Genomic DNA, 27,555 nt, shown 5'->3' on the forward strand with positions numbered 1-27,555 from the left:
CGCGGCCCGCCCGGCCCCCTCCTCAGCGCCCCCGTCGGGCCTGCTGGGGCCCGGCCCCCTTCTCCCCGCTCCACGGGGCCGCTCTAACCCTGGCCGAGGCCCAGGCCGCCTCGGCTCCCAGGCCGGGCCGCGCTCCTCTCCCGGGCGCCTCCGCCCCTACCCTTGTGGGCTCCATCAGCCCGGTACCTGGGGCTCCGTCTCCCCCGTCCGGCCCAAGCCTGTGTCGAACAGACAAACAGCTGCAGCTCAACCAAACCCGCCTGCCCCTCCTCCTCCCGCTCGCCTGGGCGCGGGCCCCAGCCAATGGCGCCATCACCCGCCTACCGCCGGGGTGGGCCTTGCGCGCACCGACCCGCCAATCGTCAGCAGGGAGGCGGGTCCCTTTCGCGCTGTCACCAACCAGTGCGAGCCAGGGCCCGGACAGGCGGGGCCCCGGACCAACATAAAGAGGGAAACGTTGAAGATGGACGAGGCGAGGAGCCATTGAGGAGCGAGCGCCCCGAGGCAGGGGGCGGTGCACTACTGACAGGCGTGTGTAGCAGCCAATAAAGTCTCGAGACCCTCTTGACTCCGCCTTTTGACTCATAAACATCTAATCAGGTGAGTGAGAGAGGCGGGTCCCAGTGAAACTGTGGCCAGTACTGCCAAAATCGCTGACTTGAATGGCAGGCGAGGCGGGGCTGAAGGAAGCCGAGGCGAGCCGCCGCTGACCTTCGCCCCTCCCCCCGGGTTTGGCGGGGGCCGCGTCCAGTACCCGCCCTCTGGGGTAAATTCGGGGGCGTAAAGGCAAACTTCTCTCCTAGGGACCCGGAGCCTGGGAATCCACGTGAGCCCGCGCGCGGGTGTGCGGCGCCTTCCGTGGGCTGGAGTGTGTGGCGTGGCCTCGGGGCAGCTTGGGGCGTTTTCATGGGGTGAGACAATGGCAACTCCAAGAAGTGGTCACTTAAGGAGCGCCGGCTCCTTCATAGTGATTTCTCGTATTCGGCTGAGAATAGCCTCAGTCATGCAAGTACTAATAAAGTGTCTTTAGATGACGCTGCTGTGGGTGCTATGAAACAAGGAGGAGCAGTGGCGAGCTTGCCGAGAGTGTGTCCAGGCGAGTCCCTTGGAGCCCACTTCGTGCATATTGCTACTCCGTAAGTTGCCACTGAAATGCTGAACTGCGCTCCTCGGGAGACAGTGCTAAAGTGGAGGAGGAGGGCCCTCACTGGTGGTCTCAGCACTAGGAGGCTCTCCGCAGCTGCTGCAGCACGAAGTTCGACCCCGGGCCAGGGAGCTGACCCACAGGGTGCAGCGGACTCTCCTGCAGCACCCTCTACTCCCTCAGCAGTGATTTCAGTCAGTCTGCCAGTTCTGCTTCCCACTCTGTCTCTGGGGAGTCCTCTCACCCCTGCACCTCTGGTCTGTACTCCAGCTCTCTTGTGCATAAATAAATAATTACAAAAAATAAAAGTGGAGGAAGAAACACAGGCTTAGGTTTCCCCAGCTGTAAAATGGGGGCAGTAGTATCTGGTTAGCACAGCCTGAGCATTATCCCAACTGCGTCAGAGGCCAAAATGTGATGAGCTGAATCCACCCACAGAAAGAAGGAAAAGGGGGAGGGGGGAGAGTCTGGAACCCAGATCACCTCCATACATTCACATTCTCTCACAGCACTGTTGTAGTAAGAATAAATATGCAAAAGTAAAAGGAAAGAGATGAACTATAAAATTAGCAATTTTAATGAATGACAAACTAGATTACAAATAATGTTAGTAGCAAGAATAAAGGATAAAAAGTGGGAGAAGAAACAAAAGCATACAAAGAGTTAAAATACTCCTTTTTAAAAAACATTTGAATAACAAAACCTGGAGGTGCACATGGCCACAAATGCGGCTCCCACTTAAACTTTAACAACTATAACCTGAAATATAAATATAATTGTTTATCCTTCTTTTAAGGAAATATTTTTTCCCCAATAACCCCCATCAGTCACAACCCTAAAAAAGTGTCAGCACTCTCAAAATGATGTCTACACCCTAACTTCCAATGCTATGGTATGGCCTTCAGACGGCCATGGGAACAGGAATCCCTGCTCTGTCCAGAAGAACTAAGACTTTTAACAGGAAAAAAAAAATCAAACATGTCACTTCCACCACTCTCCTAAGGCCCCGGCAGAGCACAGCTCTGCCCCAGCACTTCCCAGAGACCTCTCGCTTGCAGGAACAACAAGCCTTCCTAGCCCAATCATCTTGCCTGGAACCTCACCGGGGACGCAAAGTCTCCAGACTGGCAGGTGAGACGAACCACTAACAGCAGAGAATGAACTGGCTGGAGCTGGCTTTTAACCTAATTCCTTAAACCAGGACCCCCCTCCCCCCATGTTTGCTTTCCCTTTGTTTCAAAAGTTCCAGATTTAGCCCCCTGCTAGCAAGTGGCTGCAGGAGACTTGGGTCTCTATCATCCCAAACACAGGAAATAATTTCGGGGCTGTGGGTGGGGAGGGGGGTCAATCTTTGTTGGTGTTATTTTTAAACACCAGCCCTCTTCGGTGATGACTAAGAGGAGGTAGTCAGGGTTGGCAGAGGCTGACTTAAGTGCATCTAATACTGAAGTTTCCTTTCATTTTCACCTATTTCTCCCCTCCATCCCCTGTATCCTCAGAGTTGTCTGGCTGGGAGGGAATGGTGAGTGTTAAGGCAGCCAGACAAGATTGGAGAACACAGCCCAGACTCAAGCCAGCTCAGGCCCCCGCTGAGGAGAGGGTGGGAAGGACATCAGACATCAGAGTCGAAGGTGGGGTACTGGCTTGGTCACATCCTGGAAGAAAGGGTGAGCCAGAGCTGCCTTTGCCGAAATCCGCTTGTTGGGGTCGTAGTGCAGCATTTGCTGGGGGGAGAAAAGTGTGCTGACTTCAGTGACAGGGCAGTGGACTGAACGGGAGCAGGTGTGCCAAGGAATCAGGAATCCAGCATCCTTTCCCCATGGCAGCATTCTCACTTCCCTCCTCCCTCTATCTGAACCATGTCCCAGCAAGGAAAGAGAAGCGGGCGAGGGAGTCCCTGAGACCCAGGGTTCAGGGCCCCCCCCATCATGGAAAAGTCCTGCCCTGGAAGAGTGAATGCGAGAAAATGGGCGCCCACCACCCCTCTCACCGATAACAAGCTCCGTCCATCTTCGTCCAGGGGAGGCACGACTTTGCTAAAATCTTGGCGTGCCCACTTGGGGAAACTCGGCTTATAATCAGGCATGGAAGTAACTCCTGGCCACACCGCCTCATCTGGGGTTCCCAGAGTACGGAAGATGCGGAAGAGTTGGTCAATTTCAGAATCTCCAGGGAACAGGGCCCGGCGGGTCACCTGCAAGGGGGAAGAGGAGAGGCCCAGACCCACGGTGATGTCAGTCAAAGCTGGCCCTGTAAAGCGGAGGTTCCCACAGGCAGTGGAAGGTCAACAGGGCCCCGTGACACCCCCCAGGGCCTTCACGGGGGCAGTCACACAGAGCCTGAGACAATGAAGTCCCTTCAGCCGCCTTCTTGCCCCGCCTTCTTGCCCCCCAACCATGGCTTTGCAGATCCCCAAGGCTGGGTGGGGCTGGGAGGGGTGAATGTCTGGGGTGCCACTGACTGTAGCAAAGGGATCCCAAACCACTCACGGGGTGTGGGGTCGACACTGCAGTCATCCCCCCTCCTTGTGATGCAGCCACTTCTAGATAGGAGCACAGCGGGCAGAGACTGTGTCTTCCATCTCTTCTGTGTTCCCCACAGCACCTACCATGGTGCTCGGTACACACTAGGTGCTTCACAAATATTTTTTGATGAATTGAGAGAGGAATATGGGCAATTGTAAGGTAATGCACTGGGGGGATAAATGCACTATATATGCTAATGGCCTCCAAGCCCCCAGATACACCCCAAATAAAGGATCATAAAAAATATTGATGTGGTTTGAAAACTCAGCCCAGTCTGTTGTGGTATTGAGGGGGTGAGCGCGCCCATATAAGGCTGGGTTCTCAGGGGTCCTTCAATCTGAAAAGCCAGGGGTTGAGGGGGGACATATTTAAGTGTGCCGTTGGAATAAAAGGTATGGGGGGCAAGGTGAACACGATGCCTTGGCCACGCTCCTGTCTTCTTACGAGGTCTCAAGGCCAGGTAACGGAGGTACTAAATGGAACTCATTCTCCCAAACGTATAGAGCTCAAGCTAAAACAGCTGCAGAAATGATTTACCTCAACTGGGGGTGGAGTCGCATACTGGATGCTAACGCTGTGTGAGGCTAGCCTAAATACGGCTGACATCAGGGGCGACAGACCCTCGTTTCCCCACCATCTCTCTAAAGAAAGAGCCCTGTGACTACAGAAGCACCGAGAGTCTGGATCAGGAGGTAGCTCTGCGTCTGAGGAGAGCGGCTGCTGCCACTCAAGCATGCCTCATACCATCTCAGCAAAGATGCAGCCCAGGCTCCAGATGTCCACAGCTGTGGAGTAGTATTTGCAGCCAAGGAGGATTTCGGGTGCTCGGTACCACAGGGTCACCACCTGCGGACAAGAGGCGGAAGGGGCCAGCTGGTGTTGGTGCATGGGCGGAGAAGGGTCTCATCTCAGCAACTCTCACTGCTCCCATGGGCCTCTTAGCAAGAGCTTCCTTCCCGACCTGCTCCCTCCGCCTCTGATGTCCTCGGAGTGGGTTGATGAAACACAACCTTTCAGTCCAGACTTAGCCTGTGCCATGGCTCTGGGGACAAAGTTTTAGGAGTCCCCTGTTTGTGACCTTCCTGGAAAACTTGACACAAGCGGTCTATAATTTTAATGGTGTGTGGTCCATCTCTCCTTTCTTGGTGTCTAGCCAAACTTAGCTCCACAGTATGAACTCTGGGGAGTTCATAAACAAAACAAAACCTTTTTGTTTTGTTTTTTAAAGATTTTAATTTTTTGTTCATGCATACAAGAGCTGGGGTACAGGCCAGAGGTGTGTGTGTATGAGGGGTGCTGAGAGGATTCCCTAGAGACAGAGTGGGGGGCAGAACAGGCGGGCCTACTGAAATATGCTGCTGAGGGGAGCAGCTGGGAGGCAGGAGAGGTCTGCTGCACCATGTGGGTCCCTCCCTGGCCGGGGATCGAGCTGGTGCCACAGTGGATGTAGACAGCTTCATAGTGCTGACACTTAACCTTCTGCTCTACCAGGAAGATTCTGTTTTTGGTCTTTTATACTCTAAAATCTTTTGTGGTGTCAGAGATACTTTCCATCTTCTGAGCAAAAAATTACTCACCTGATATGTTTAGTAACTCTGTGAGTGTCCTTGTTAACACCCCCAGGAAGTTTAAAGAAAAAATGCGGAGAAGACTATAATTTACAGTAGCTAAGTAAGAGGGAAACAACAGAAGCGCCAGTGAGAGTTGATTGAAGAGAGAAGACCTGGTATTATATTCCCAATGGAATACTATTCGGCTACAAAGAAAGAAGAAATTCTGCCGTCTTAGCAAAATGGAAGTCTTTAGGGATTATATGAAGTGAAGGAAGGCAGTAAGATAAAGAGAAATGTTGGACGCTTTCACATATATGGGAGCTATACTGAAGCGAAGCAGATGAGCTGACAAAACAAAATAAAAATAAATTAGTGGACCCTGATGATTGAATTGAGGCTACAAGAGATGAGGGGCAGGGGAGAAAGGGTAGAGGAGGTATAAGGGATGGTGACAGGTATTTTGTTTTTGCTTTTAATTTTTTCTTTAAAAGTATAAGAAATGGCCCTCCCTGGTGGCGCAGTGGGTTAAAGCACTACACTGAGAAACTAAAACCACTTCCGCATGAGTTCGATCCCCGCCTGCCCGGGAGGTGACCACATGGCGTGGCAGACCTCTGCTGACCCGCCCGCTGCTCCCCTCAGCAGTGTACTTCATCGATCTGCCTGTTCTGCTCCCTGCTCTGTCTCTGGTGAATCCTCTCACCCTCCGCATCTCTGGCCTGTACCCCAGCTCTGTACAAAAAAATAAATAAATCTTTAAAAAAAAAAAAAAAAAAAAAAAAGTATAAGAAATGCAGAGAGGGACGTACCTCATGGGTATAAGTACGAACAGGGACTCCAAATGCTCGGGCTAGTCCGAAGTCCGCCAGCTTGATGGCCCCTTCTGCGTTGATGAGCAAATTCTGAGGTTTGAGGTCTCGGTGCAGGACCCGATGGGAATGACAGAAAGCTAGACCTTGCAGCAGCTGGAACAGATAGCTCTGATGAGAGAGAGAAGACATCACAATGAGCAAGTGAGAGCCGCCCTGTGCCTCCAAAACGCCACTAAAGCCGCCACTATGTTGGATTCTAATTCCGTGGTACCGGCTACTTCTCCCGCTGGACTGTCAGCCCGCTGAGGATAGCATCAGGGCTTGTCTGTTGTGCATCTCTTTCTAGTGTCCTGTGCCTACAGTAAATGTACACTCAATAAAACATTTGTTAATAGTTTGAACGTCGCCCTGGGAATAAAGAATCCACCGCTAAAACAGACAAGAAACTCACTGCCTGTTTCTCGCACCAAATGTAGAAATGGCTGTTGGAAGGTATCTACCAAGTGCCCTCAAGTCCCATTATCTAAGTTTCATCTGACCTTCCACCTGAGCTAAGTTGACTCACTAGAGTTTCAGCCTCTTTGATTCTCCTGCCCAGCCCTAGGGTTAATAGGTATAATGAGTAGTGAAAGAGCTGCACAAAAAAGGGGTGTATGTGTAGAGTGGTGTGGGCTGGGAAAAAGCCGAGATCACACAAACCATCACTCACGCCTGCAGTCCCCCTAGACATACCCATGTTGGGCAGAAGTTGAGCAAAGGATTACCTTGATGAGTGGAAGAGGAATGCCAGTGAGAGCAGAGGCATCCATGAATTTCTTGAGATCTTGGTGCAGAAACTCAAAAACCAGGTAGAGCTTGTTTTCTGTGTGAATGACATCCAGCAGCCTAGAAAAAGGAGGTACAGGAAAGGACGTGAGGAAGAGAAATACCCAGACTACAGAGACAGAACTCATCTTTATTATCAGAGACAGAACTCATCTCTATTATCAGATCACCTCCCAGACTCATACTTACTTGACAATGTTAGGGTGGTTGAGCTCCTTGAGCAGAGAGATCTCTCTGATGGCAGTACTGGGCACACCCTCAGTCTCACTTGGAGAGGTTGGGAAGCAATGGGAATGTGGTTACAAATATTCCTTTTCTCACAGCCCAGGCATTCTCCTCTCCCCCTCCCCCGCCAGGAGACACCCCCCAGCCCCCTTTAGGAAAGGGGAGGGGGAAGAAAAGGGCTGCTGTAGGAATTAATTCGTGGGTGGACAGGGAGTAACTTTTGGACAATTTGAGGCCATTTCCTTTCCCAGGCGTAGGTAAGTAGAGCCTCCTGGTGAGGGGGAAGCAGAGACAAGATAATAGGAAAAAAATAAAAATAATAAAAAAAAAGGGAGTCATAGCACCCAGCCTCTCCAGAGGGGCCAGTGGGTTCAACTGCCACTCTTTTGAAAGACGGAGAGAATTCTAAGGTGAGGGTGGGGTTGGGGCAGCGAGGGGGGCTCCTCATGCAGAAAGCTGGTCTTTACCAGGCCCCCCAAAACCCCGCTCCGCAGGGAGTCCTGGATCGCACCTCAGAGGCCTCCTACCTCTTCCTGGGTCTCTCTGACTGCACTTTTGGGGACATCACCGCGTTTCGGAAGAAGTTTTCCACGGATTTTACACTGCCCTACACTTGCCACGGGGAGACCCTCCACTGACCTCCAAGCCACCTTTCCACTTCAAAAGAAATCCACCCCGTCACCTTCCGGCCCCGCGACGGCTACCCGCCTGTTGGGTGGGGGTGGGGGCACCTTAACCTCCCAGCTCCGCGTCCCGGGGGCTCAGGTCACTCACGTGTCCAGGCGGATTTTTTTAAGCGCCACCACTTCTCCCGTCACCTTGTTTTTGGCTTTATACACAACTCCGTACGTGCCCTCCCCGATCTTTTCCACTTTTTGGAAGTTCTCCATGAAGCGCTGGAGCGTCGGGTCAGCCCAGCCCTGGAGCGGGAGCCGGGAACCCTGCAGGAAGCGGGCCCGGCCGTCGGGGCCGGGGGGAAACAAGGCCCGGCAGGCGGCCCCGGTCGCGATGGAACGCGGTGTCTCCCTCGCTCTTGTCAATTTGTCCAACTTGAAACAATGTTGCCGCCTCCCCCCCAGTTCCCGGCCGCCGCCCGAAGCCCCGCCCCTCCTTCCCGCGTTTCCCTGGCCCCGCCCCCGGGCCTTCCTATTGGTCAACGTCAGCGCAGACGGGGCGCGGCGAGCGGCCCTCGCCGCCGGGGCCCCGCCCCGCGCAAGGCGGGGTCTGGGAACTTCGGACGCGCGAGGCGACACCTTTCCAGCTACCTGCCTCGGCCCGGGCTTCCCGCCCGCGGCCGACGTCCGTAGGGGGTCCTGGTCTCTCACTAGGCGAATTCAGCACCCCTAGGGGAAGTGTGTACCCAGGATTCACTCACACTGGCTCGGGAGCCTCTCTGGAAGGCAGGAGGCGGGGCGTCGCTGCGAGGGCCCCCCAAAGCCGCGGGGCGTCGTGGCCTCCCCGCCCTCAGCCTGCCCGATACCGCCTCTCTGTTCTGGTTGCGGAGGTTCTGTTTCTTTTTGAGAGGCTGCTGCCCTGACTCAAAGAACTAATTCATTTCCTCTCCCATGATGAGTTGTGTCTGGTACGCGTGGGGTGGTGGGGTGCTTCCTTTCACTCCGTCCGCTCCCGGGGGGGCGGGGGTAGGTGGAGTGTAGCAAGAGGATCGTGACCCTGTGAAATCGGAAACTGTCATTGGGTAGCTGGGCGTCCAGCTTGGCAGCTCTGCCTCTCTCAAGCCCTCCTGCTCCTCCCAGGCCTGGCAAGAGGAGAGGGGGAAGGGTTATGCAAATAAGCACCCCTTTCTTATATAGGGGCTTGTCCCAGCGCCCCCCCTCAGGGCCTTTGGTAGCTGAAGGGGAGAGCAGGATGGATCTGGTGCTGAGAAAATGCTTTCTGCATGTATCTGTGATGGGTGCTCTTCTGGCTCTGGGGGCTGCAGAAGGTGAGTGTGGTGTGTGTGGACGTGGACACAGAATTTGGGGTGAACGCCTACTCCAGTTTCCCCCCTCCTGATGGGAGATACCAGCAATACTTCAGCTTTCTCTCACCCGTTTGTTTTATTAAGGATGGGGGCATCTGAGCTCACCTGCCACATAGAGATTTGGCATTGAAACTGAAAATAATCTTATCGCCTGGAAGGGGATGGATGATGGGTCTTTGTGGTTGTAATTCTGATGCCCACACCCACCACCCCACCCCAGGGGGGCAGTGAACTGGAGTAGGGACTCTGAGGGTGAAATGAATGGGGGACTCTTTTAAGACAATGTCTCAGACACTGGGGATAGGGTGTTTAAAGTGGGAAGTAAGAGAGGGTGGAAGTAAATAGGAAGGTCAAGGAGGTATCACCTACCTTCCCTGGGAAAGGGACCCTTAACGCAGCCTGGTCTTTGTTCTGGAACTGGAAGCCCCAGACAGAGGGGTCTCAGCTGAGCATCACATGAAAGGGCTCTGGGGGATTGGGGCCTCGTGATAGGAGTGAGGGCTGGGGGTAGGGACGATGTCCCGTGCTTCTCTGAGGGGGCTGGGAGTGGGGAAAGAATGGGGCATCTCATGATTCTCCATCTTCAGTGGTGAGATGCTCAATTCATGATCCAGATTCTACCCTGCAGAATCAACTAGGTTTCCAGTGTACATTGGACATGGAGCGAAGACTTTCTGCTGTGCTGAAACTTACACATCCTCTACCAGGTCCCCTGCTCTCTCCCAAGGTCCCTGGTCTCAGACTTCTAGCAAGTGCCTCATCTGAATTTCCTCATGAGTGCAGCAATTTCAGTGTTTGTTTTTTGGTTCCTTAATGTATTCTGGACACTCTGCATTTTGGTCCGCCTGAGGCGCCTTAAAGATTGTGCTTACTTTTTGGGATCCTGCATTTAAAAATCTTAAGACATTCATGAAATTTCACGTGGACTGGGTTTACTTTTTCTAGTGTGAAATAATAGTGTCCTTATTCAAGAAAATTTCTTTTTTTTTTTACAGATACAATGAATTTGTGGGATTAAGACAGTAAGATATCTGGAATTTGCTTTTAAATGCTTTAGCCAAAAAACAGACAACAAAGAATAGATAAAGCAAATGTGGCAAAATGTTGATAGTTGTTGGATCTGAGTGAGCACAAACAGAAACTTTTTTACAGACCTTGTTCACGGCCAGTTTTTTTCTAAAAAAGATTTATTTAGTTATACATACAGAACTAGGGTGCAGGCCAGAGGTGCAGGGGCAGCGAGAGGACTCGATGAGAGGATTTACCAGAGACAGAGTGGGGAGCAGAACAGGCAGATTCTACTAAAACACACTGCTGAGGGGAGCAGCGGGGAGACAGGAGCGGTCTGCCAAGCCCTGTGGGTCACTCCCTGGCCGGGGATCTTACTCAAACTCGTGCCGAAGCGGCTGCAGCTTAGCTTCAAAGCGCTGCACTTTAACCTGTTACACCACCAGGGAGGGCCCTGAAGGGTGAATTTATGGCATGTGAATTTTAACTCAGTAAAACAAAATCTTCTGAGGTGCCTCTGCTTATAGGGTAAAAATCAGTGCCTTTGCCAGGCTCTGGAAATCTCCAGCCCAGCCTGGCCTTGCCACCCAGTCTGCATTCACCACTTTGCTGGTCATCCCGTCATACCACGTGTTTCCTAGTCTCCACACATCTCCACACACCCCATGCTCATGCTGGGCCCCCCCGAGTATGTTCTCCCCCAGGCCAAATCCACACGGAGGACTTTCCCAACACGCTCAAGTAACACCAGTGTGTAGCTGTCATTGTGCTGTACTTCAGGCCTATCTCTCCTCGCTTGTATTAAACAGGACTTTGACTACATGTCTGTTTCCTAAGCTGGAATTCCCTTGGATCATATTTTATTCACTCTGACATCCTTGTGTCTAGCATCGTGCCTGGTAAATAGCAGGCTCTCGGAATGAAAATGAGTGGGGCAGCGTGGTATCCCCTATGGAGGGACTAAATCGAGGAGCCTGGAGGACCCTCCCTTATGCATTTTTCCTTCCAGGATCCAGAGACCATGGCTGGCTTGGTGTCTCGAGGCAGCTCAGAACTAGAACCTGGAACAGGCAGCTGTACCCTGAGTGGACAGAAAACCAGGGACCTGACTGCTGGAGAGGTGGCAACTTTGCCCTTTTGTGGGGACGTGCTAGGAATGGGGTGGGGCGAGGAGCAAGAACCAGGCTGGGTATAGCTCGGGAAGAGAGGGGGGGAAAGGTTCCTAGGGAGGGGAACCAGGAGTCCCGGCTAATGCGGCTGCCCCTTCCAGGAGGCCAGGTGTCCCTGCAGGTCAGGAATGACGGGCCTACGCTGGTCGGAGCAACCACCTCCTTCTCCATTGTCCTGAGCTTCCCTGAAAGCCAAAGGGTGCTGCCCGATGGGCAGGTCATTTGGGCCAGCGACACCATTGTCAATGGTGAGTAACCTCATGCTGGGGCCTCATCACCAGGGCTCAGGTTCCCTGGCAACTGCAGTGGTTCAGGAGGCCGCCTTCCCCACCCCCAACTGTTTTTTTTTCCTCCTTAAATATATACATAATACGTATTCATTGTTGAAAATTAGAAAACACAATTAAAGCAAAAAGAAATAGAACATGTCGTCCCCGTTTGGGGACAGCAGAATCCCATACAACCAGAGCCAGGACAGACTCGTTTTTAAACCTGTTGCTAGTATGTGACCCTGGCAAGTTACTTGATCATTCTGTGCATCCATCCCCTTGTTTGTGGAAAGGGAACAATACCCACGGAGGTATTGAAAGATCCATGTAAGGGCCCTCCCTCGTCCCTCGTGGTGCAAGGGGGGGAGGTCTCAGCACTGCAGCAAGAATTCGATCCCTGGCGAGGGAGGGACCCACAGGGTACAGCAGACCTCTCCTGGCCCGCCCGCTGCTCCCCTCAGCAGTGTACTTCGTCGATCTGCCCGTTCTGCTCCCCACTCTGTCTCCGGTGAATCCTCTCACCCTGCACCTCTGACCAAAAGTCTATTAAAAAGAAAAAACGAAAACGAAAGGCATGCCAGGGTTTAATGGCGACTCTGTCTCATTCCAGGGAGTCAGGTGTGGGGAGGACAGCCGGTGTATCCCCAGGAAGCCAATGACACCTGCCTCTTCCCTGATGGGGAAGCCTGCCCCTCTGGCCCTTGGTCTCAGAGAAGACGCTTTGTTTATGTCTGGAAGACTTGGGGTGAGGGACTCCCTTCTCCGGTCTGTCACCCTTTCTTGGAGTCACTTGCTGCCCCCTGAAGCCCCTTCTTTCTGGTCCCACCCCTTATAGTTGGTGACAGGCCCTAGTCTTCCTTCCCCCCATAGTTCCTTTCCGGGCATCTTACCTCTGCCTCTGTTACTGTTCTTTCTGGGAACCCTGTCCGAAGCACAGTCCCCGCCCTGGGGTCCACCCTGGGCGTCCTGCCATGCCCCCAGTGGTACAGCTTCTACATAACTTGAAGCCCACCCTCAGCGCACCTGCTGACTTTCCAGCTGCGCCATCCCCTCCGACCACCAACCCCTCCCCGCCCCGCTTCTCTTTCTGAAAACCTCAGGCCAATACTGGCAAGTTCTGGGCGGCCCAGTGTCCGGGCTAAGCATTGGGACGGGCACAGCCCAGCTGGGCTCACACAGCATGGAAGTGACTGTCTACCACCACCGGGGGCCCCAGAGCTACGTGCCCCTGGCCCACACCCGCTCGGTCTTCACCGTCACTGGTAAGGATGTCAGGACCGGCCAGGCCGGGCCTAGGGCGCGCTGGGCTGGTGCCAAGGAGAAGCCCTGAAAGCACAATGACATGGCGCAATCTTAAGAGGGCAGAAGCGGGGAGACCAGGCGGAGGAACATGAGGTTTGGCGCCAGGGCAGAGCAGTCCCCGTGGGGTGGAGGGTGTGGCTGTGAAGGAGAAGCTGTGGCTTCAGCCCGACCCCCACCTTTTCTGGCTTCACCCCCAGACCAGGTGCCCTTCTCCGTGAACGTTTCCCAGCTGCAAGCCTTGAGCGCAGGGACCAAGCGCTTCCTGAGGAACCAGCCTGTGACCTTTGCCCTCCAGCTGCATGATCCGAGCGGCTATTTGGCTGGTGCTGACATCTCCTTCACCTGGGACTTTGGAGACAGGACCGGGACCCTGATCTCTCGGGCACTCACGGTCACTCACACCTACCTAGAGTCTGGCCCCGCCACGGCCCAGGTGGTCCTGCAGGCTGCCATTCCTCTCACGTCCTGCGGCTCCTCTCCTGTCCCAGGCACCACCGACGGCCGTGTGTCAACCGCAGAGGCCCCTGGCACCAGCGCTGGGCAGGAGTCTACTGCTGAAGTTGCAGGTACTACACCTGGTCAAGTCTCAACTGCAGAACCCTCTGGAACCACAGCTTCACAGGTTCCAGCCACAGAGGTCCCAGGCACTGCCTCTGTTCGGGTGCCCACTACAGAGGGCAGAGGCACTACGCCTGCGCAGATGCCAACCTCAGAGGGCACAGGGACCACCCGCGCAGAGATGCCAACTGCAGAGCCCATAGGCACAACACCTGAAGTGCCAACGGCAGAGCCTCCTGGGACTGCAGTTGCGCAGGTAACATCTACGGAGCTGGGGGAGACCACAGCTGGTGAGACACGCACCCCCGAAACGGAGGGTCCGGATGTCAGCCCACCCATGCCCACCGAGGGGGTGACAGGTAAGGGGACCGGTGCGAATGGGTTTCACTGAGGTGGGCGTTGTTGGTGAAGAGCTGATGGCCCCAAGTCCCAGATCCATCTTAGCTTAGCACCGGCGTCCCTGTGCTCCCCGCGCGGAAAAGAGCTGGCGTTCGGAGGCCACGTCTCCCCGGGTCACGGGTGGAGCGGCTTGCTCTTCCACTCTGCGGAGAGTGTTCCCTGACGCGAAGGACTGAAGAGGGTGCTCTCCTACATGACGCCTCCATCCTCGCTGTCCGGTGCAAACATATGAAATCATTCGCGATTCTTGGATTCCCATCCCGCGGCAGGTGGGCCTGGCAGAAAGCTAGGAACATGGGAGGACGAGGAACGAGCTCGCTGGGAGTTCAGGTGACATTTGTCGGGTGTCCGCTCCAGGGCCTGGCACGGCGTAGGGTGCGATAAACATCTGGGATTTTTCAAAGCTCCCCTAAGGGGCCCTCCCTGGTGGCGCGGCGGGTTAAAGCACACAAAGCTGCCTGTAGCCGCTTCAGTACAGGTTCGATCCCCGGCCAGGGAGGGCCCCACCGGGCGCGGCAGTCCTCTCCTGTCTCCCCACTGCTCCCCTCAGCAGTGCACTTTGTCAGTCTGCCTACTCTGCTCCCCACTGCCTCTGGTGAAGCCTCTCGTCACCTGCACCTCCGGCCTGTGCCCTCCCCAGTTCTGTATGCAGAAATAGATAGATCTTATATAAAAAAAAAATCCTGCTGGGCCTCAGTTTCCTTTTCTGTAAAGGTGGTTTCCCAGGCCCTGTCTGATTCCGAGCTCAGACCTCGGCCCTCTGGCTCTACCTGGAAAGATGCCCCCTCAGCCTTCCGGGGTGAGCCACTTCTCTGGTAGTCACCTCTTCGGTCTCTCCTGCCAGGCTCCCAGAGCGCCCTGCTGGGTGATGCTTTAGTTCTGGTGAAGAGACAAGTCCCGCTGGACTGTGTTCTGTATCGCTATGGCTCCTTTTCCCTCGCCCTGGACATCGTCCGTGAGTCTGGCCTACCTCGGCGTGTGGTGGTGGGAGTGGGCTCCGTCTGGGGCTCGGCAGCGTGAGCGTGGCCGGGAGGCGTGACTCACCTGCCAGGGTTTCCGCCTAAAGGCAGAAGGATGGCCCCGAGGAAGCAGGCCTGGGGCTGTCGTGGGCTTGGGAGAAAAACCCAGCGTAAAACGCTGCAACTTTGCAGAGGGCATCGAGAACGCTGAGGTCCTGCAGGCCGTGCCTTCCGGCGAAGGGGATGCGTTTGAGCTGACTGTGTCCTGCCAAGGCGGGTCAGTGTCCCCCCTTGTCCTGAGCAGTCTGGGCCTGACTGCTGCCCTGCCGCTGGGGCCTGCTGTTCCTCCCTGACCCCTGACCAGGCTGCCACCCCTCCCAGGTTGCCCAAGGAAGCCTGCATGGATATCTCAGCCCCAGGATGCCAGCCCCCTGCTCAGCGGCTCTGTCAGTCCGTGCCCCCCAGTCCAGCCTGCCAGCTGGTCTTGCACCAGGAACTGAAGGGCGGCTCAGGGGTCTACTGCCTCAATGTGTCTCTGGCTGATGCCAACAGTCTGGCGATGGTCAGCACCCAGCTTGTGGTGCCTGGTAGGTACTGGAGCGAGCGCTGGGATGAGGAGTGGGCAGAGGCCACCTGGCGGGAGCAGCCACCGACTGATACCTGGGGCTCTGCTCACAGGGCAGGAAGCAGGCACGACGCAGGGCCCTCTGCTCACAGGCATCTTGCTGGTGTTGGCGGCGCTGGGGCTGGCGGCGCTGATCTACAGGTGAGTGCACCGCCCAGCACAGACCCCCCGTACTCCTCGGACCACCACTAGCTCCTCAAGGGAGAGCCCAGATTTGGAAGTTAGACAGGCCGGGCTGACGTCCGGCTAGGGGCCTTGAGGAAGCAGCCGAAGCTTGCCGCGTCCCTGGGCGGGAGGGAAACCGACTCTGCCCTGCGGGGCTGCCGGGCTGCTGGGTGGCAGTGCCGGTGCAGCCCCTGGCTGGGCAGCGAGCTGCAGTAGCAGGGTGGTGTTGACTGTCGCTGTTGATAGCAGCGAGAGCAGAGAGCAGAGGTTGGCTGAACTGAGCTCAGGCCTGGATGCCACACGTCCTCAGCAGGGGCGATCACAGGGTGAGAGGGGAAGAGCCCGAGATAAGAGGGTGACCCGGACGCGGGCGCGAGCAGGGCAGTGAACTGGGGTGAAGGCCAAGTGAACCTGGAGCCCGGCGGGGCTCTGGAGAAGCGTCCGCGGGCTGCCCGTGTCCGCGGCTAAGCGGCCTCCTCCCTCCCAACACAGGCGCAGGCTTACGAGGCGGAGCTCAGCTGCCCCCCTTCCCCGGCTGCCACCCTGCAGCCCCCACTGGCTGCGTCTGCTGCAGACCTTCCATTCTCGCCCCACCGGGGAGAGCAGCCCGCTCCTCAGTGCGCAGCAGGCCTGACCACTCCCCCGAGAGGCTGCGATTTCACCGGGGTTCACCGCCTGACCTGCGGATCCCTGAAATAAATACGGGAAACCTGGTGCAGTTTTTCCTTGCTCCTGAGAGCATCTGTCACTTAAGGAACCGAGTGTGAAGGAAGGAGGCGAACGACTTACTTAACAGATCTCCCAGTGGGGGAAAAAGTCATTTTATTTAGATGAGGCACTTTCAATGTATGTGTGTGGTGTGTGGTGTGTGTGTGTGTGTGTGAGTGTGAGTGGGGACAGTGGAGGTGGTGAACGTAATAAATACTGCGAGGGTGGAGGGTGCTCCCCTGGCTGGTAGGAGGGCGGCGGCAATGTACAGAGCCCAGGGGGGTACAGTCCCAGGACCAGGATGAAGAGGTGGGTTCGAGGCCGGCCTGGAGGCGAAGGGTGGTCCCGTCAGTATAAGAAGCCAAAGAAATTGGAGGAGCGAGGCGGGGGGCCCATGAGCATGGGCATCTGGTTCCGGTGGGTGATCTTGATCTGGAAGGGAAGGGGCGCGTTCAGAAGCAGGACCTGGTGCCCTGGGGCTATGGCAGCGGGGATTTTAGGGGAAATCTGTGGGGTCCCTAGTGGGTTGCCAGGGTTCTTGAAAGGCTGGGCATTGAGAAATCAGAATTTGGAAGGAGGGCCCTCCCTGGTGGCACAAGGGATTAAGCGCAGCACTATGAAGCTGTCCCAGCCACTGAAGTGAGCCCCATCCCGGCCAGGGAGGGACCCCCAGGGCGCAGCAGACCCCTCCTGTCTCCCCGCTGCTCCCCTCAGAAGCACATTTCAGCCAACCCGCCTATTCTACTCCCCATTCTGTTTCTGGAGAATCCTCTCACCCCCTCCCCTGGCATCTCTGGCCCGTACCCCAGTTCTTGGATGCATAAATCAATCTTCAAAAGAAAAAAAAAGAATGTGGGAGGAATGGCACACAGAGGACCTTCAGGCTCAGGGAGAACGGCTGGGAATGGAAATGCAGGGCCGGAGCTGAAGGGGGTGGGGGGACCCAGGGCCGGGTGGCTGGGCACTTACTGTGCAGGGCGTCTGCATCCAGGGCTCCCCGTCGATCTGCATGGGGAGGGTCTTTGTGGTGCTGCAGGAGGCCAAGGAGACAAGCAGAGCTCACTACCCGCCCAAGACAGCTGGTGCCGAGGCGCCCCCTGGCGGCCCAACGGGTTACAGCGCAGCATGAGGAAGCTGCCTTGGCCACTGACCATGAGTTCGATTCCCCGCCAGGGAGTGACCCCCAGGGCGCAGCAGACCTCTCATGTCTCCCCGCTGCTCCCCTCAGCAGTGGGTTTTAGTCAGTCTACCTATTCTGCTCCCCACTGTTGTCTCTGGTGCATCCTCTCACCCCCACACCTCTGGCCTGCACCCCAGTTCTTGTGTGTACAGATTAATAAATCTTTAAGACACAAACAATTTCTGAAGTGGGCTCTGAGCTCCTGTCCCGGAGGAAGGTCTAGTACAGCCCCGCTGTCCTGCTCCGGGTTTTGCTTACTGGAAAGTGATCTCAGAGCACTTGGCCAACCGATGTCCAGCGCTCTTGAGCTTGGTGTAGATCTGGCCCATCTCGAGTGCGCCTTCCAGCCCCACCACCTCCAGCCGTTTGTCGCTTAGGTCTGCGGGGAGGAAGCAGGAAGACAGGTTGCAAGAAGCACAGCGCCCAGGGACGCTCACTTCCCGTGTGCCCCGCCCAGCCGGCTCCCAAGGCCGCTCCTCTCACCCTGTACACAGGTTTTCAGGATGTCGGGGTCGGTGATGACTTTGGCGGTAGCGCCCAGGGCCTGGTTGATCCCATGTATATCCCCTTGAGGTTTCTTGGTGTCACCCCAGAGGTTGGAGCCTCCGTGCATGCTAGGGATGTTTAGCACTGCAATGCCTTCTAGGGACAAGTTGCTTAAATCCAGCGGTTTTCCGCAGATCTGAAGGGGAGAGGCCTGACCTTCACCTGGTGGCACGGTGTGGGCACACCCCGCCCCCAGGTGAGACTGGGAAACCCCCATCTTGCTGGGGTTTGCAAGGGATGGAGGCAAACGGGGACACGGTAGCTTGAGAATGGCAAAGTCAGGATGGGGTTCACGCTCCTGAACATGGGGTACGGGAAGAGCTCCCAGATGGGGCCTTGGAAGCCCCTGATGCATCTGCAGGAAGCTGACGGGACGTGGGCTGGGACTCGGACACGCACCTCAACGGTCACAGCCTCCTCCAGCTTTTTGCACGTTGAGAAGATGGATTCAGAGGTGGCGAACTCGAAGTACCACAGCTTGTTCTTCATTCTGTCAGCCCCACACAAAGCCCAGCGGGAGGGCGCGTTACACAGGGGCCGGTGGGCGGGCCAGCGGGGCGGGGACCCCAGACTGCAGGCTCACCCGCAGCGGGCGGCTTCGGTTGAGGGGTTTCTTGGGGGTGCCAGTGCCCACGTGAGGGGGCGTGGGACTCCATGGCCGCCAGACCCCTGCCCCTCCCCTTTCCTCACCTGCTGTTGAACTTCTCGGGGTATTTCTCCCGCATGATGTGGAATCGGTGAGCAATCGAGGCGTCCTGGGGAGGTCGGGGCAGGTGAGAGCAGAGTCCCGGTCCCTTCTCGGCACAGAATGCAGCCCCCCAGCTTGGGGGCAGTTCTGTCCCGCGTTGTGGGTGTGCCTCCGGACCCCGCCCCCAGTTTCCCTGCGCCACTGTTCCCTTAACCTCCACCTGCCCTTCTCTCTGCCCCGCCTGCGGCACCCTCAGATCCTCCCTTCACCCGGGCCCGCTCACTGACCACACCGATGGAGAAGTAGTTATTGATGATATGGAACGGGACCGGGTCGCTCTTCTCTTCAGTTTGTTGCGGTATCACCTCCACAGACCAGCGATCCATAGGTACTACCCTACTCAGCTCTAAATCCTTGAGGATCTTCCCCAAGTTCTGTCCATCATACCCTGGGGAGGGGAAGGCAAGTTGCCACTGAGCACCCTGTTCCAGGGCTCTCAGCGCAGGCCGCTCGCTTTGGGAGGGGGGCGCGCCTGGCCCTGCAGACCTTCCCAGCTCCAGTTAGCGCAAGGGTGGGGTGCTCCCGGCTTCCGGGAACCAGCCCCAAGGCAGAGTGGGCCCTGCTGACCCTTCTATCCACATCATGCTTCCGGGGGCTCATCTGGAGGATGGGGACAACAGCCTGGAAGCGCAAAATGCTGGGCCCCCTGCTGGCCAAGGGGTTCCAGCGCAGCTGTGGGGCTGTCTCAGCCGCTGCAGAGGGGTTCCATCCCCCCAGGGAGGGACCTAAGGGGCGCAGCAGACCTCTCCTGTCTCCCGTCTGCTCCCCTGTTAAACTCTTTCTCTTTGAAAGGAGAAAGACTCTAGAAATGGGAGTGTAGGAGGAGGCTGATGCCATGAGTGGGCTGATGCGATGACTGACTGACTGACTGACTGACTGACTGACTGACTGACTGATTGAATGAATGAATGAATGAATGACCGAATGACTGACTGACTGACTGACCGAATGAAGGAATGAATGCCTCACTGAATGACTGAATGACCGACTGACTGACTGAATGAATGAAGGAATGAATGACTCACTGAATGACTGAATGACCGACTGACTGAATGAATGAATGAATGAATGACCGACTGACTGAATGCCTCCTGATGAAGCCGCAGAATGAATGAATGAATGAATCGCAGCCAACCTCCCTGCTAGCGCCATCACTCAGCATTTGGATTAGCTCTTACATAACCTCCCCTGTTTGTACAGCCTCCTCCTTCCTTCCCCTGTGTTCCTTGATTCTCTGAGCCCTAACTGTTGTTAGGAGAAACACAAGAATACCTGTCTACAGAGAAGAGGACAGTCACCCTTGATACCTCTAGGTTCAGATGCTGGTGCTTGCTTCTTCCAAAGCCCCTCTTTGCCCCCAGTCTTCTTTCTAGAGCAGATGCCTAGATTCTTCCTTCTCTGTTTCCCCTCCACATGCCCCAGGAACACCATTTCTGCCCACTTACCTCCTCCCCATCTCAGGCAGCGAGCCAGATCATTTCCTGTGCCCAGGGGCAGCACAGCGACCGGAGGCAAAAAAGGCAAGTTGGCTTTGTCTGGAGGGAGCAGGAGACGAGAGGGGTTGGCTCTGGAAGGCACTGACCCAGGGCCAGCCCAGACCCTTCTCCCTGCACTGACCCATAGTTTCAAGAATCCAGCCTACAGTGCCATCTCCGCCACACACCAAAATCCGGTAATCAGGAATGTCTCGGAAGAATCTGAGCCTGAGACAAACGGCGAGACAAGCTGAGGAAGGAGACCCGTACGGAGGCTGCCCAGCCCCGAGACAGGCACACTGCTTCTTGTCCCCCGTTCTTCTTGAGCCCCTTCCCCTTTGTCAAACGGTCTGCTAAAAGCAGAGACAAAGTGCAGCGGGAGAGGTACAGCCATTCCTCCACAGCAAGAGAGACGCACCCGGGCACCTGGCTCCTTCCAGGTTAGTGAAAAGACGAGGCAGAGGCCCTCCCTGGTGGCGAACGGGTTAAAGCGCAGCACTATGAAGCCATCACAGCCACTGCAGCAGTTCGATCCCCAGCCAGGGAGTGACCCCCAGGGCGCAGCAGCCCTCTCCTGTCTCCCCGCTGCTCCCCTCAGCAGTGCGTTTCACTCCTGCCTGTTCTGCTCCCCACTCTGTCTCTGGGGCGTCCTCTCACCTGCCCCCACACCTCTGGCCTGTGCCCGGTTCTTGTATAAATAAATAAATCTTTTAAAAAAAAAAAAAAGAAAAAAAGATGAGGCAGAGACTTCATGGCAGAGGTACCTGACTACCCCAGGAAAAGCAGAATTCTGAACCCTGACTCCTTGGGGTACCCCAGCCCCCCCCATGTGCCCTTTTCTAACATACCCAGACAGGCACACACACAATGGCACGCACTGACCCGCACTCACCCTGCCTCGGGACCGTCCTTCACCAGGTTGAATACCTGTCGGGGGTTTAGTAGGTACTGGAATTTCCAAAGCACCCTGTGTGAGGGAACAAGGGAAACTTGTGGCAGGGGATGAATGCCAGCACCCGGCCTCCGGGGGTCCCCCTCAGGGCAGACCCCTTCACACGCACAGCCCCAGCGTATCTCCTCACCTCTGGCCCTGCTTCCCGCCACTCTTAGGGTTGATGAACACCAGAAGTGGGTGGGTATTAGAAACAGGGTCAATCTGCATTGGGGGAAAAACAAGGGAGAGAAAAGCAGGATTTCATCAGCGGCAAGCTGACCCCCAGAGACAAGGCAGATACCGGCATTCCTCCACCACGCCTTCTCCCTCTCCGAAGGGGGTGGAAGAGAGAGAAGGGGGTGTTTCTGGACAGCAGGCACCGTCCCCAGGACCCCACGCCACCCTCTCCCACCAGGGCTCCATCCCACCATGAAGCCTGAGGCCTGTACCCGCATAGCCTCAAAGGTGCTCAAGCTGAAGTCATCCACGGCCTTGTGGCCTGCTTTGTTACTTTTCCAGTCCTGTCCAGAGGCCTAGGCGGGAAGAAAACAGCGGGAAGGGAAACTGGATTGTGCGTAAATCCCCAAACTGATGAGTGTCTCTGGGATCCCTGGAAGTGCAAGCTTTCTGTTCTACATGGCATTTTGGGGCCTCCTGGTGGTGCAGGGGTTAAATCTCAGCTCTAGAAGCTCTTTGCAGCTGCTGCAGCACCAGTTCGATCCCCGGCCAGGGAGGGACCCCCCCAGGGCGCAGCAGACCTCTCCTGTCTCCCCGCTGCTCCCCTCAGCAGTGTGTTTCAGCGGATCTGCCTGCTCTGCTCCCCACTGTCTCTGGGGAATCCTCTCACCCCCACCTCTGGCCGGCACCCCAGTTCTTGTGTGCATAAATAAATAAATATTTTTTCCTTTTTAAAATAATATAATAGTTTACTTTTACATCATTTTGTGCCTTTTTCCATCTCAGCTGTCACCCGTGTGCCATCACCACAGTCCAGTGCACTCCCCGCCCCCATAAATAAATATTTTTTAAAGTTAAAAATAAGTGGCATTGCCACGGGATTACAATTGAGATGAAAAAAAAATGCACAAAACGATGTCAAAACAAACGACTGTATTATATATATATATATATAAATACGTGGCATTGCGTGCGTGTGTTTCAGTCGGGGGGCCCTGGCCCCCCACACACGCTGAGGCCTCACCAGAACACTGGGGAAGATGGAGGACGGCGGTAGGATGTGGTCCCGCAGCAGCCCGCAGTCACACTCGTGGCCCATGGCGGGGAGGCAGTCGTCGTGGATCTGAGACACAGAGGGCCCAGCGCTCACCGAGGGCTCCCCCAACTTGGGGTTCTGGCCCCGAAACAAAGTCCTGGGGGCTGGGCGCGCCGCGGCTGAAGGCGCGCCCCGGGCGGGGCGGCGGGCGGCCGGCCCCGGACGCCCCCACGGCGCAGGGGCAGTTCCGCGCCTCACCTCCAGGTGGCACCACACGCAGTGCAGCCCGGCCAGGCTGTGGTAGATCCGGATCTTCTTCTGACAGCGGTCGCAGCGCCCCGACTCGCAGCCCCCGCGCACCCACACGTGGGATTGCACCTTGAGGAGAGACGCAGTCTGTCGTCTGAGAGGGTCTGACTAGTGGGGAGGGCGGCGGGGCGCTGAAGGCCAGGGCCAGGGTGGGCAAGCTGCTGCGGCCACTCACACCAATGTCCTTCCGAGATTTGGCGTAGGTGCTGACTTCACAGGGCGAGGCCTTCATGGCGCACTGGTCGTGGACGACGTACTTACAGACTGGGGGCAGAAGGTCAAGCCTCACAGCGGCCCCTCCCCCAGGTCCTCCTAGGCTAAGGGCCAGGGAGGGTCAGGGCGCGCTGAAACACAGCAAAGCACCCTGCGTCTCCCTGCGGCTCAGGGGTTGAGTCTCGGCACTAGGAAGCTGCCCGCAGCCGCGGCTGCTGCACGAGTTCGAGCCCCGGCCTGGGAGTGACCCACATGGCGCAGCAGACCCCTCCTGCCGCCCCGCTGCTCCCCTCAGCTGTGTGATTCAGTCCATCCCCCTGTTCTGCTGTCTACTCTGTCTCTGGAGAGACAGACCCCCCCACCCTTGGCCTGCACCCCAGTTGTTGTGTGCATGAAATAAATCTTTAAAAACAAAACAACACGCTCTGTTGCCGTGGGAGTGACGTAGGAAGTTAAAGTTGGGGGTGAGAGCTCGCCTCCAAGACCTGCGCCCTGTCCTCACTTTTCTCCCCAGGAGACCACATGCCTCCCCCACCCCACCCGCGTGCCAGGGGCTGCCCGGTGACGGAGGAGGCCCAGCTGGAACAGCGATGTTGCCAGGCGAGCGCACTAGAGTAACATGGCTGCGAGCACCCGGCAAAGCACTCTCCTTGCACCGTCTGGGTTCACACTCACAGCTAGGGCATTTTCAGTTGACAAAATCAGCAACAGTTACGTGGCCCATACTTGTCTGCAGCAGAACCCGGGACGCAAGCCCGTGTCTCTCTGCGTTCCGAGAGCGCTGCAGCCCGGAGACCCGACGGCCCCCCCGCTCGCCCAGCCCGGCCCGGTCACTCACTGTTACAGCACAGCCCCTGTTTGCCAAGGCCGATGCTCGACTCGCACAGGTTGCAGTAGACGGGGCGGGGGAACCTTCGGGGTCTCCACATGTGCTGGCCATTGTCCTTCAGGGTCTGGGAGAGCAGAACACTTGCCAGGGAGTGCGGCACCTTTAAGGCCGAGCTGGCGAGCACAGCCGTGCGGCCCCTCACCCAGCTCCTCAGCCTGTCGACTCACCATGTCCACGCCCAGCAGCACCAGCAGTGGCACTGTGGTGGCCCCGGCCCGGAGCCACTCAGCCAGGGACACGGAGCCGCTGCCGTCGTAGTCAATTTCCTTCATCATCTCCTGAAGAATCTGGGCAGAGAAGGGGGCAGGAGCTTCTCGTGCATCCGCCCCCTCTCCACTGCCCCAGGTGTGCTGGTCCATGGGACCCAGGCCGCCCCTCAGCGGTGGGGCCAGGTAGACACAGGACCCCAAGGGGAAGGTGTGAGACGGACACGGACGAAGCACTGCCTTACCGGCCTCAGCTCAGACACGTCCCAGTCCAGGTATTCAGCCACTCGCATCATCTGTACGATGATTTTCTCTACTTCCTAGAGGCGACCAGGGTAAGAGCCAAGAGCCACGGCCACGTCGCTGGCTCCCTACCGCCCTCTACACTCCTCCCTAGAACTCAGGGTTCCTGGCTCCGCCCTCAAACCCACCTCTCATTCTCAGGTGTCTCCTCGAGTAAGAGACTGTCTGTGTGTGCTCGTATGTTTGCAAGGCAGCCCCGATCACGTCTCCAGCCTCCTCTTTTAGGGGTCAAGAACTTGCACCTATCCCAAACCTAGAGGCCTCCACTTCTCCCTCTGCTTCTTAAGATCTTGAGAGTTGGGGGGGGGGCACAGACATACCCCCTTCGACCCGACCTCCATGCGCAGCCTGCAGGTCCCACAACTCACCGTGCTGTCCAGGATTCCGTTCCTGTCCGTGTCGTACAGCTTGAAGGTGACTGTGGAGTGTTTTAGGAAGGCCAGAGTCAGTTTGTGAGAGAGACTCAAACAATTCCTAACACAGTGCATAGAAACAAAGAGCTAGGGAGAGCCTTTCGGAGGAAGAGCCCAGAGCTGGGGCTGGGACTGAGAAAGGAAATAAGAGGGAAGGGAACAGAGTCTGGCTTCCACCCTCGGGGTGCTGGTAGGGGTGTACGCAGGTCCCCTCCCAAGAATATGTGTTCATGGGCCACCCACAGGAGACAAGATGCAGGTACTGGGGGGGGACTTCCGTGCATAAGAAGTCTGGAGGAGGGCCCTCCCTGGTGGCGCCTTGGGTTAAAGCGCAGCACTGCAAAGCTCCCAGCAGCCACTACAGCTGCTGCTGCTGCAGCAGAGTTTGATCCCCGGCCAGGGAGGGACCCGCAGGGTGCAGCAGACCCGTCTTGTCTCCCTGCTGCTCCCCTCAGCAGTGCTTTTCAGTAGATCTGTCTGTTCTGCTCCCCACTCTGTCTCTGGGGAGTCCTCTCATCCCCTGCACCCCAGTTCTTGTGTGCATAAATAAATAAATATTTTTTAAAAAAGAAGTCTGGAGGAAAGGAGAAAATGGGCCCACTCTTCCCCACCCCTCATTTTTATGGCCCTGGAAGCCTTTGGGGATCCTGAAAAAGTGAGAGAAGGAAGCCTGCGAATGCCCCTCTCTCACTTTCCCTGCCCGTCCCGACCCAGAGGCAACTCACATTCTAGCTTGTCTTCTGGCCGGCCCCCCTCCAGAAGGGAAAAGTAGCAGGAGACATCACTGAGACACACCACATCTGGTTAGGGCGGGAAGGCAGCAGGTCTGAGCCGGGCCCTCGCCTCAGGCCCTCATCTTTTACTTTGTTTGGTCCAACTCTTCCCTTTCACTTTCCTCCCTCCAGCTCTGAGACCAGCCCAAGAACCCCCCCTCCATCTTTCCCAACACCCTAACATGTGACTCAGTTAAGCTCATCCCCAAACACTGGACTCTTCTCCCAGCCGCCCTCCACCTCACCGGCTTGGCCGTACCTTCCTCCAAAGTCTCTTCTGAGTTTTGACCTGTCTGGAAGGACTGAAACAGTGCCAGGCTTAGGTGAGCAGGGACATTATCCGTTTCCAGATAGATTTTCAGGAACTGCTGGAATCCCTGGTACCCAATGGCCTAAATGAGAGGAAGCAGGACTCTGGGGGGCGGGGACGAAAGGCTGGGGGAGTGACGACGGAGGGGGTGTGCCCAGAGCACCCAAAGCCGGGGTGGCCCTGAGTTAACAGCATTTCTTGCTTTGTCCTAAGGGAAGAGCTGGGGTGCTGAGGATTCTAGGGGGAACACAGCAGGGGCACAGCCAGAAGAATAATGTCTGAGTTGGGGATCTCCACCATGTAGCAAAATCAATGGGAGGAGTTAGCCAAGGAGAGGGTTTCCCAGCTGCCACTCACATCTCCTTGGAGATATTCAGCCATTTCGCCATCCTCAAAGAGCTTCAGGACATTACTGACCTTTTGGGTAGAATCTAGTGAAGACAGTGAAAGAGCATTAGTAGTCTGGTTCTATTCCCCCAACCCACGGCCACAACCCCATTCAGACACCCAATAGGAGAGAAGATTCAAGTGAAAAAGAAAAGAAGTTCCAAGAAGAAATACAGAGAAAAGCGCCTCAGATCCTCCAGAGTGGTGTCCAGCCTTGCTCAGTCAAGGTTCAGAGAACGTGGGCAGAGCAGAGACCCCATCTCCCCTCTCTTCTCCTCCCTTTTTGAGATAAGGCAGACAAGATTGAGGCTCTAGCGGAGCCAGGGAGGGGGAGGGCCGAGGGGAGGAATGTGGAGGAGGGATTCTGGGGGATGAATTCTCAAAAACTGAAGGTTTGCCGGGCCCTCCCTGGTGGTGCAACTGGTCAAAGCCCAGCACTAGGGAGCTGTCTGCAGCTGCTGCAGCACGAGTTCAATGCCCCACCAGGGAGGGACCCCAGGGAGGGACCCCAGGGAGGGACCCCAGGGCGCAGCAGCCCTCTCCTGTCTCCCAGCTGCTCCCCTCCGCAGTGGGCTTCAGTCCATCTGCCTGTTCTGCTCCCCACTCTGTCTCAGGTGAGTCCTCTCACACACACACCCCCACCTCTGGCCTACAGCCCAGTCCTTGTGTTCACAAATAATTTTTTTAAAAAACTGGAAGGGAGACCCTCCCTGGTGGCGCGGCGGGTTAAAGCACAGCACCACGAAGCTAAAGCCGCTCCCCCATGAGTTCGATCCCTGCTGGGAGGTGACCCACAGGGCCGGCAGCCCTCTCCTGACCCCCGGCTGCTCCCCTCAGCAGTGGACTTCATCCGTCGGCCTGCTCTGCTCCCCACTGTCTCTGGGGAAGCCTCTCACCCCTGCACGCTGGCTGCACCCCAGTTCTGTGTGCATACATAAATACATCTTTTTAAAATGTTAGGGTTGAGAGGAAGACTCACATTCCATGTATTTTTGCAGCTGGGCAAAATCACTAGGGCTTATCATGCCCTTCTCCTTGGCCATCCTCCTCTTGAGGGCGGTCACAAAGGCAGCTTGGCAGTAGTACAGGTAGCGCCTGGTTCTCCACCTTCTGTAGTTCTGGAGGGAGACAGGCCGGGTGGGGAAGCTGGCGGGTGTCTCTACTCCATTCATTCTCCCTCCTCCTTGTCTCCCAGCCCCCCAGCCCCCCAGCCCCCCCTTCCTTTCCTTTTCCTCCCGTTTAGTCCTGTGTCTCTCCCCAACAGCCTCTGGCTCTTCTGGCTCTTTCTGTGACTCATCTCAAACTCTCTCCGCCTCTGGGTCCTTCCCAGCTCCGACTTCACCCCCAGGCTCTCAGTTCACCTCCGGCCACCCTCACCGCCCAGCCCCGCCCCCCAGTCCGTGTCTGAGCGTGCCCCCCCAGTCTCGCC

The 27,555-nt window shown here is 56.5% G+C and overlaps 4 protein-coding genes across 10 annotated transcripts in view; 1 reads left to right on the plus strand and 3 right to left on the minus strand.

Annotated features, from left to right (window-relative positions):
• RAB5B (RAB5B, member RAS oncogene family) overlaps positions 1 to 259 on the minus strand; it is a 15,207-nt gene extending 14,948 nt beyond the window's left edge. The window contains exon 1 of one of the 2 annotated variants that reach the window (XM_004692638.2): positions 187 to 259. The gene's annotated coding sequence lies outside the window, so the exon portion shown is untranslated. The remainder of the gene's footprint in view (positions 1 to 186) is intronic. The other variant, XM_012732500.1, reaches the window with a different exon arrangement.
• A 1,505-nt stretch (positions 260 to 1,764) lies between these two features.
• On the minus strand, positions 1,765 to 8,199 carry CDK2 (cyclin-dependent kinase 2). 2 transcript variants are annotated; one of them, XM_012732239.1, is made up of 8 exons: positions 7,859 to 8,199; positions 7,049 to 7,126; positions 6,799 to 6,919; positions 6,032 to 6,202; positions 4,414 to 4,515; positions 3,634 to 3,777; positions 3,135 to 3,338; positions 1,765 to 2,868 (listed from the first exon to the last, which is right to left on the minus strand). In XM_012732239.1, the coding sequence occupies exons 1-8, from the start codon at positions 7,972 to 7,974 to the stop codon at positions 2,764 to 2,766; spliced, it is 1,041 nt and encodes a 346-aa protein (XP_012587693.1). In that variant the 5' UTR covers positions 7,975 to 8,199; the 3' UTR covers positions 1,765 to 2,763. The 2 variants fall into 2 exon arrangements, with proteins under 2 accessions (XP_012587693.1, XP_004692698.1); XM_004692641.2 differs by lacking the exon at positions 3,634 to 3,777.
• Positions 8,200 to 8,950: 751 nt separating this feature from the next.
• PMEL (premelanosome protein) lies at positions 8,951 to 16,206 on the plus strand. 3 transcript variants are annotated; one of them, XM_012732362.1, is made up of 11 exons: positions 8,951 to 9,026; positions 11,083 to 11,193; positions 11,344 to 11,490; positions 12,122 to 12,256; positions 12,612 to 12,773; positions 13,011 to 13,730; positions 14,615 to 14,725; positions 14,922 to 15,006; positions 15,111 to 15,320; positions 15,376 to 15,495; positions 16,012 to 16,206. In XM_012732362.1, exons 1-11 carry the CDS (start codon positions 8,951 to 8,953, stop codon positions 16,151 to 16,153), a joined length of 2,019 nt encoding a protein of 672 aa, XP_012587816.1. In that variant the 3' UTR covers positions 16,154 to 16,206. The 3 variants fall into 3 exon arrangements, with proteins under 3 accessions (XP_012587816.1, XP_004692505.1, XP_012587817.1); XM_004692448.2 differs by having other exon boundaries at positions 15,111 to 15,316; positions 15,408 to 15,495; XM_012732363.1 differs by lacking the exons at positions 11,083 to 11,193; positions 11,344 to 11,490 and having other exon boundaries at positions 15,111 to 15,316; positions 15,408 to 15,495.
• A 102-nt stretch (positions 16,207 to 16,308) lies between these two features.
• Positions 16,309 to 27,555, minus strand: part of DGKA (diacylglycerol kinase, alpha 80kDa) — a 29,787-nt gene continuing 18,540 nt past the window's right edge. For all 3 annotated transcript variants that reach the window (XM_012732519.1, XM_004692449.2, XM_012732520.1), the window contains 23 exons: positions 27,106 to 27,244; positions 26,097 to 26,170; positions 25,689 to 25,821; positions 25,382 to 25,456; positions 24,612 to 24,661; positions 24,186 to 24,260; positions 23,902 to 24,021; positions 23,684 to 23,798; positions 22,808 to 22,896; positions 22,582 to 22,701; positions 22,312 to 22,410; positions 21,560 to 21,643; positions 21,259 to 21,332; positions 21,069 to 21,143; positions 20,319 to 20,404; positions 20,147 to 20,236; positions 18,929 to 19,089; positions 18,644 to 18,708; positions 18,353 to 18,443; positions 17,891 to 18,089; positions 17,666 to 17,786; positions 17,197 to 17,257; positions 16,309 to 16,659 (listed from right to left, as the gene is read on the minus strand). In XM_012732519.1, the coding sequence (XP_012587973.1) occupies positions 16,576 to 16,659; positions 17,197 to 17,257; positions 17,666 to 17,786; positions 17,891 to 18,089; positions 18,353 to 18,443; positions 18,644 to 18,708; positions 18,929 to 19,089; positions 20,147 to 20,236; positions 20,319 to 20,404; positions 21,069 to 21,143; positions 21,259 to 21,332; positions 21,560 to 21,643; positions 22,312 to 22,410; positions 22,582 to 22,701; positions 22,808 to 22,896; positions 23,684 to 23,798; positions 23,902 to 24,021; positions 24,186 to 24,260; positions 24,612 to 24,661; positions 25,382 to 25,456; positions 25,689 to 25,821; positions 26,097 to 26,170; positions 27,106 to 27,244 (2,280 nt within the window). In that variant the 3' untranslated portion in view covers positions 16,309 to 16,575. The remainder of the gene's footprint in view (positions 16,660 to 17,196; positions 17,258 to 17,665; positions 17,787 to 17,890; positions 18,090 to 18,352; positions 18,444 to 18,643; positions 18,709 to 18,928; positions 19,090 to 20,146; positions 20,237 to 20,318; positions 20,405 to 21,068; positions 21,144 to 21,258; positions 21,333 to 21,559; positions 21,644 to 22,311; positions 22,411 to 22,581; positions 22,702 to 22,807; positions 22,897 to 23,683; positions 23,799 to 23,901; positions 24,022 to 24,185; positions 24,261 to 24,611; positions 24,662 to 25,381; positions 25,457 to 25,688; positions 25,822 to 26,096; positions 26,171 to 27,105; positions 27,245 to 27,555) is intronic.

This window comes from Condylura cristata, unplaced genomic scaffold (genome assembly GCF_000260355.1).
Source record: "Condylura cristata isolate star-nosed mole 26May11 unplaced genomic scaffold, ConCri1.0 scaffold00034, whole genome shotgun sequence".
Lineage (NCBI taxonomy): Eukaryota > Metazoa > Chordata > Mammalia > Eulipotyphla > Talpidae > Condylura > Condylura cristata.

Coding starts and splice junctions, on each gene's coding strand:
- CDK2 (XM_012732239.1), bottom strand. CDS start 7,974: ATGGAGAACTTCCAAAAAGTGGAAAAGATCGGGGAGGGCACGTACGGA. Junction 6,203..6,798: donor TTCCTCTTCCACTCATCAAG/GTAATCCTTTGC, acceptor CTCTCTCATCAG/AGCTATCTGTTCCAGCTGCT. Junction 2,869..3,134: donor ATGGACGGAGCTTGTTATCG/GTGAGAGGGGTG, acceptor TTCTCCCCCCAG/CAAATGCTGCACTACGACCC.
- PMEL (XM_012732362.1), top strand. CDS start 8,951: ATGGATCTGGTGCTGAGAAAATGCTTTCTGCATGTATCTGTGATGGGT. Junction 11,491..12,121: donor CAGCGACACCATTGTCAATG/GTGAGTAACCTC, acceptor GTCTCATTCCAG/GGAGTCAGGTGTGGGGAGGA. Junction 14,726..14,921: donor CCTCGCCCTGGACATCGTCC/GTGAGTCTGGCC, acceptor GCAACTTTGCAG/AGGGCATCGAGAACGCTGAG.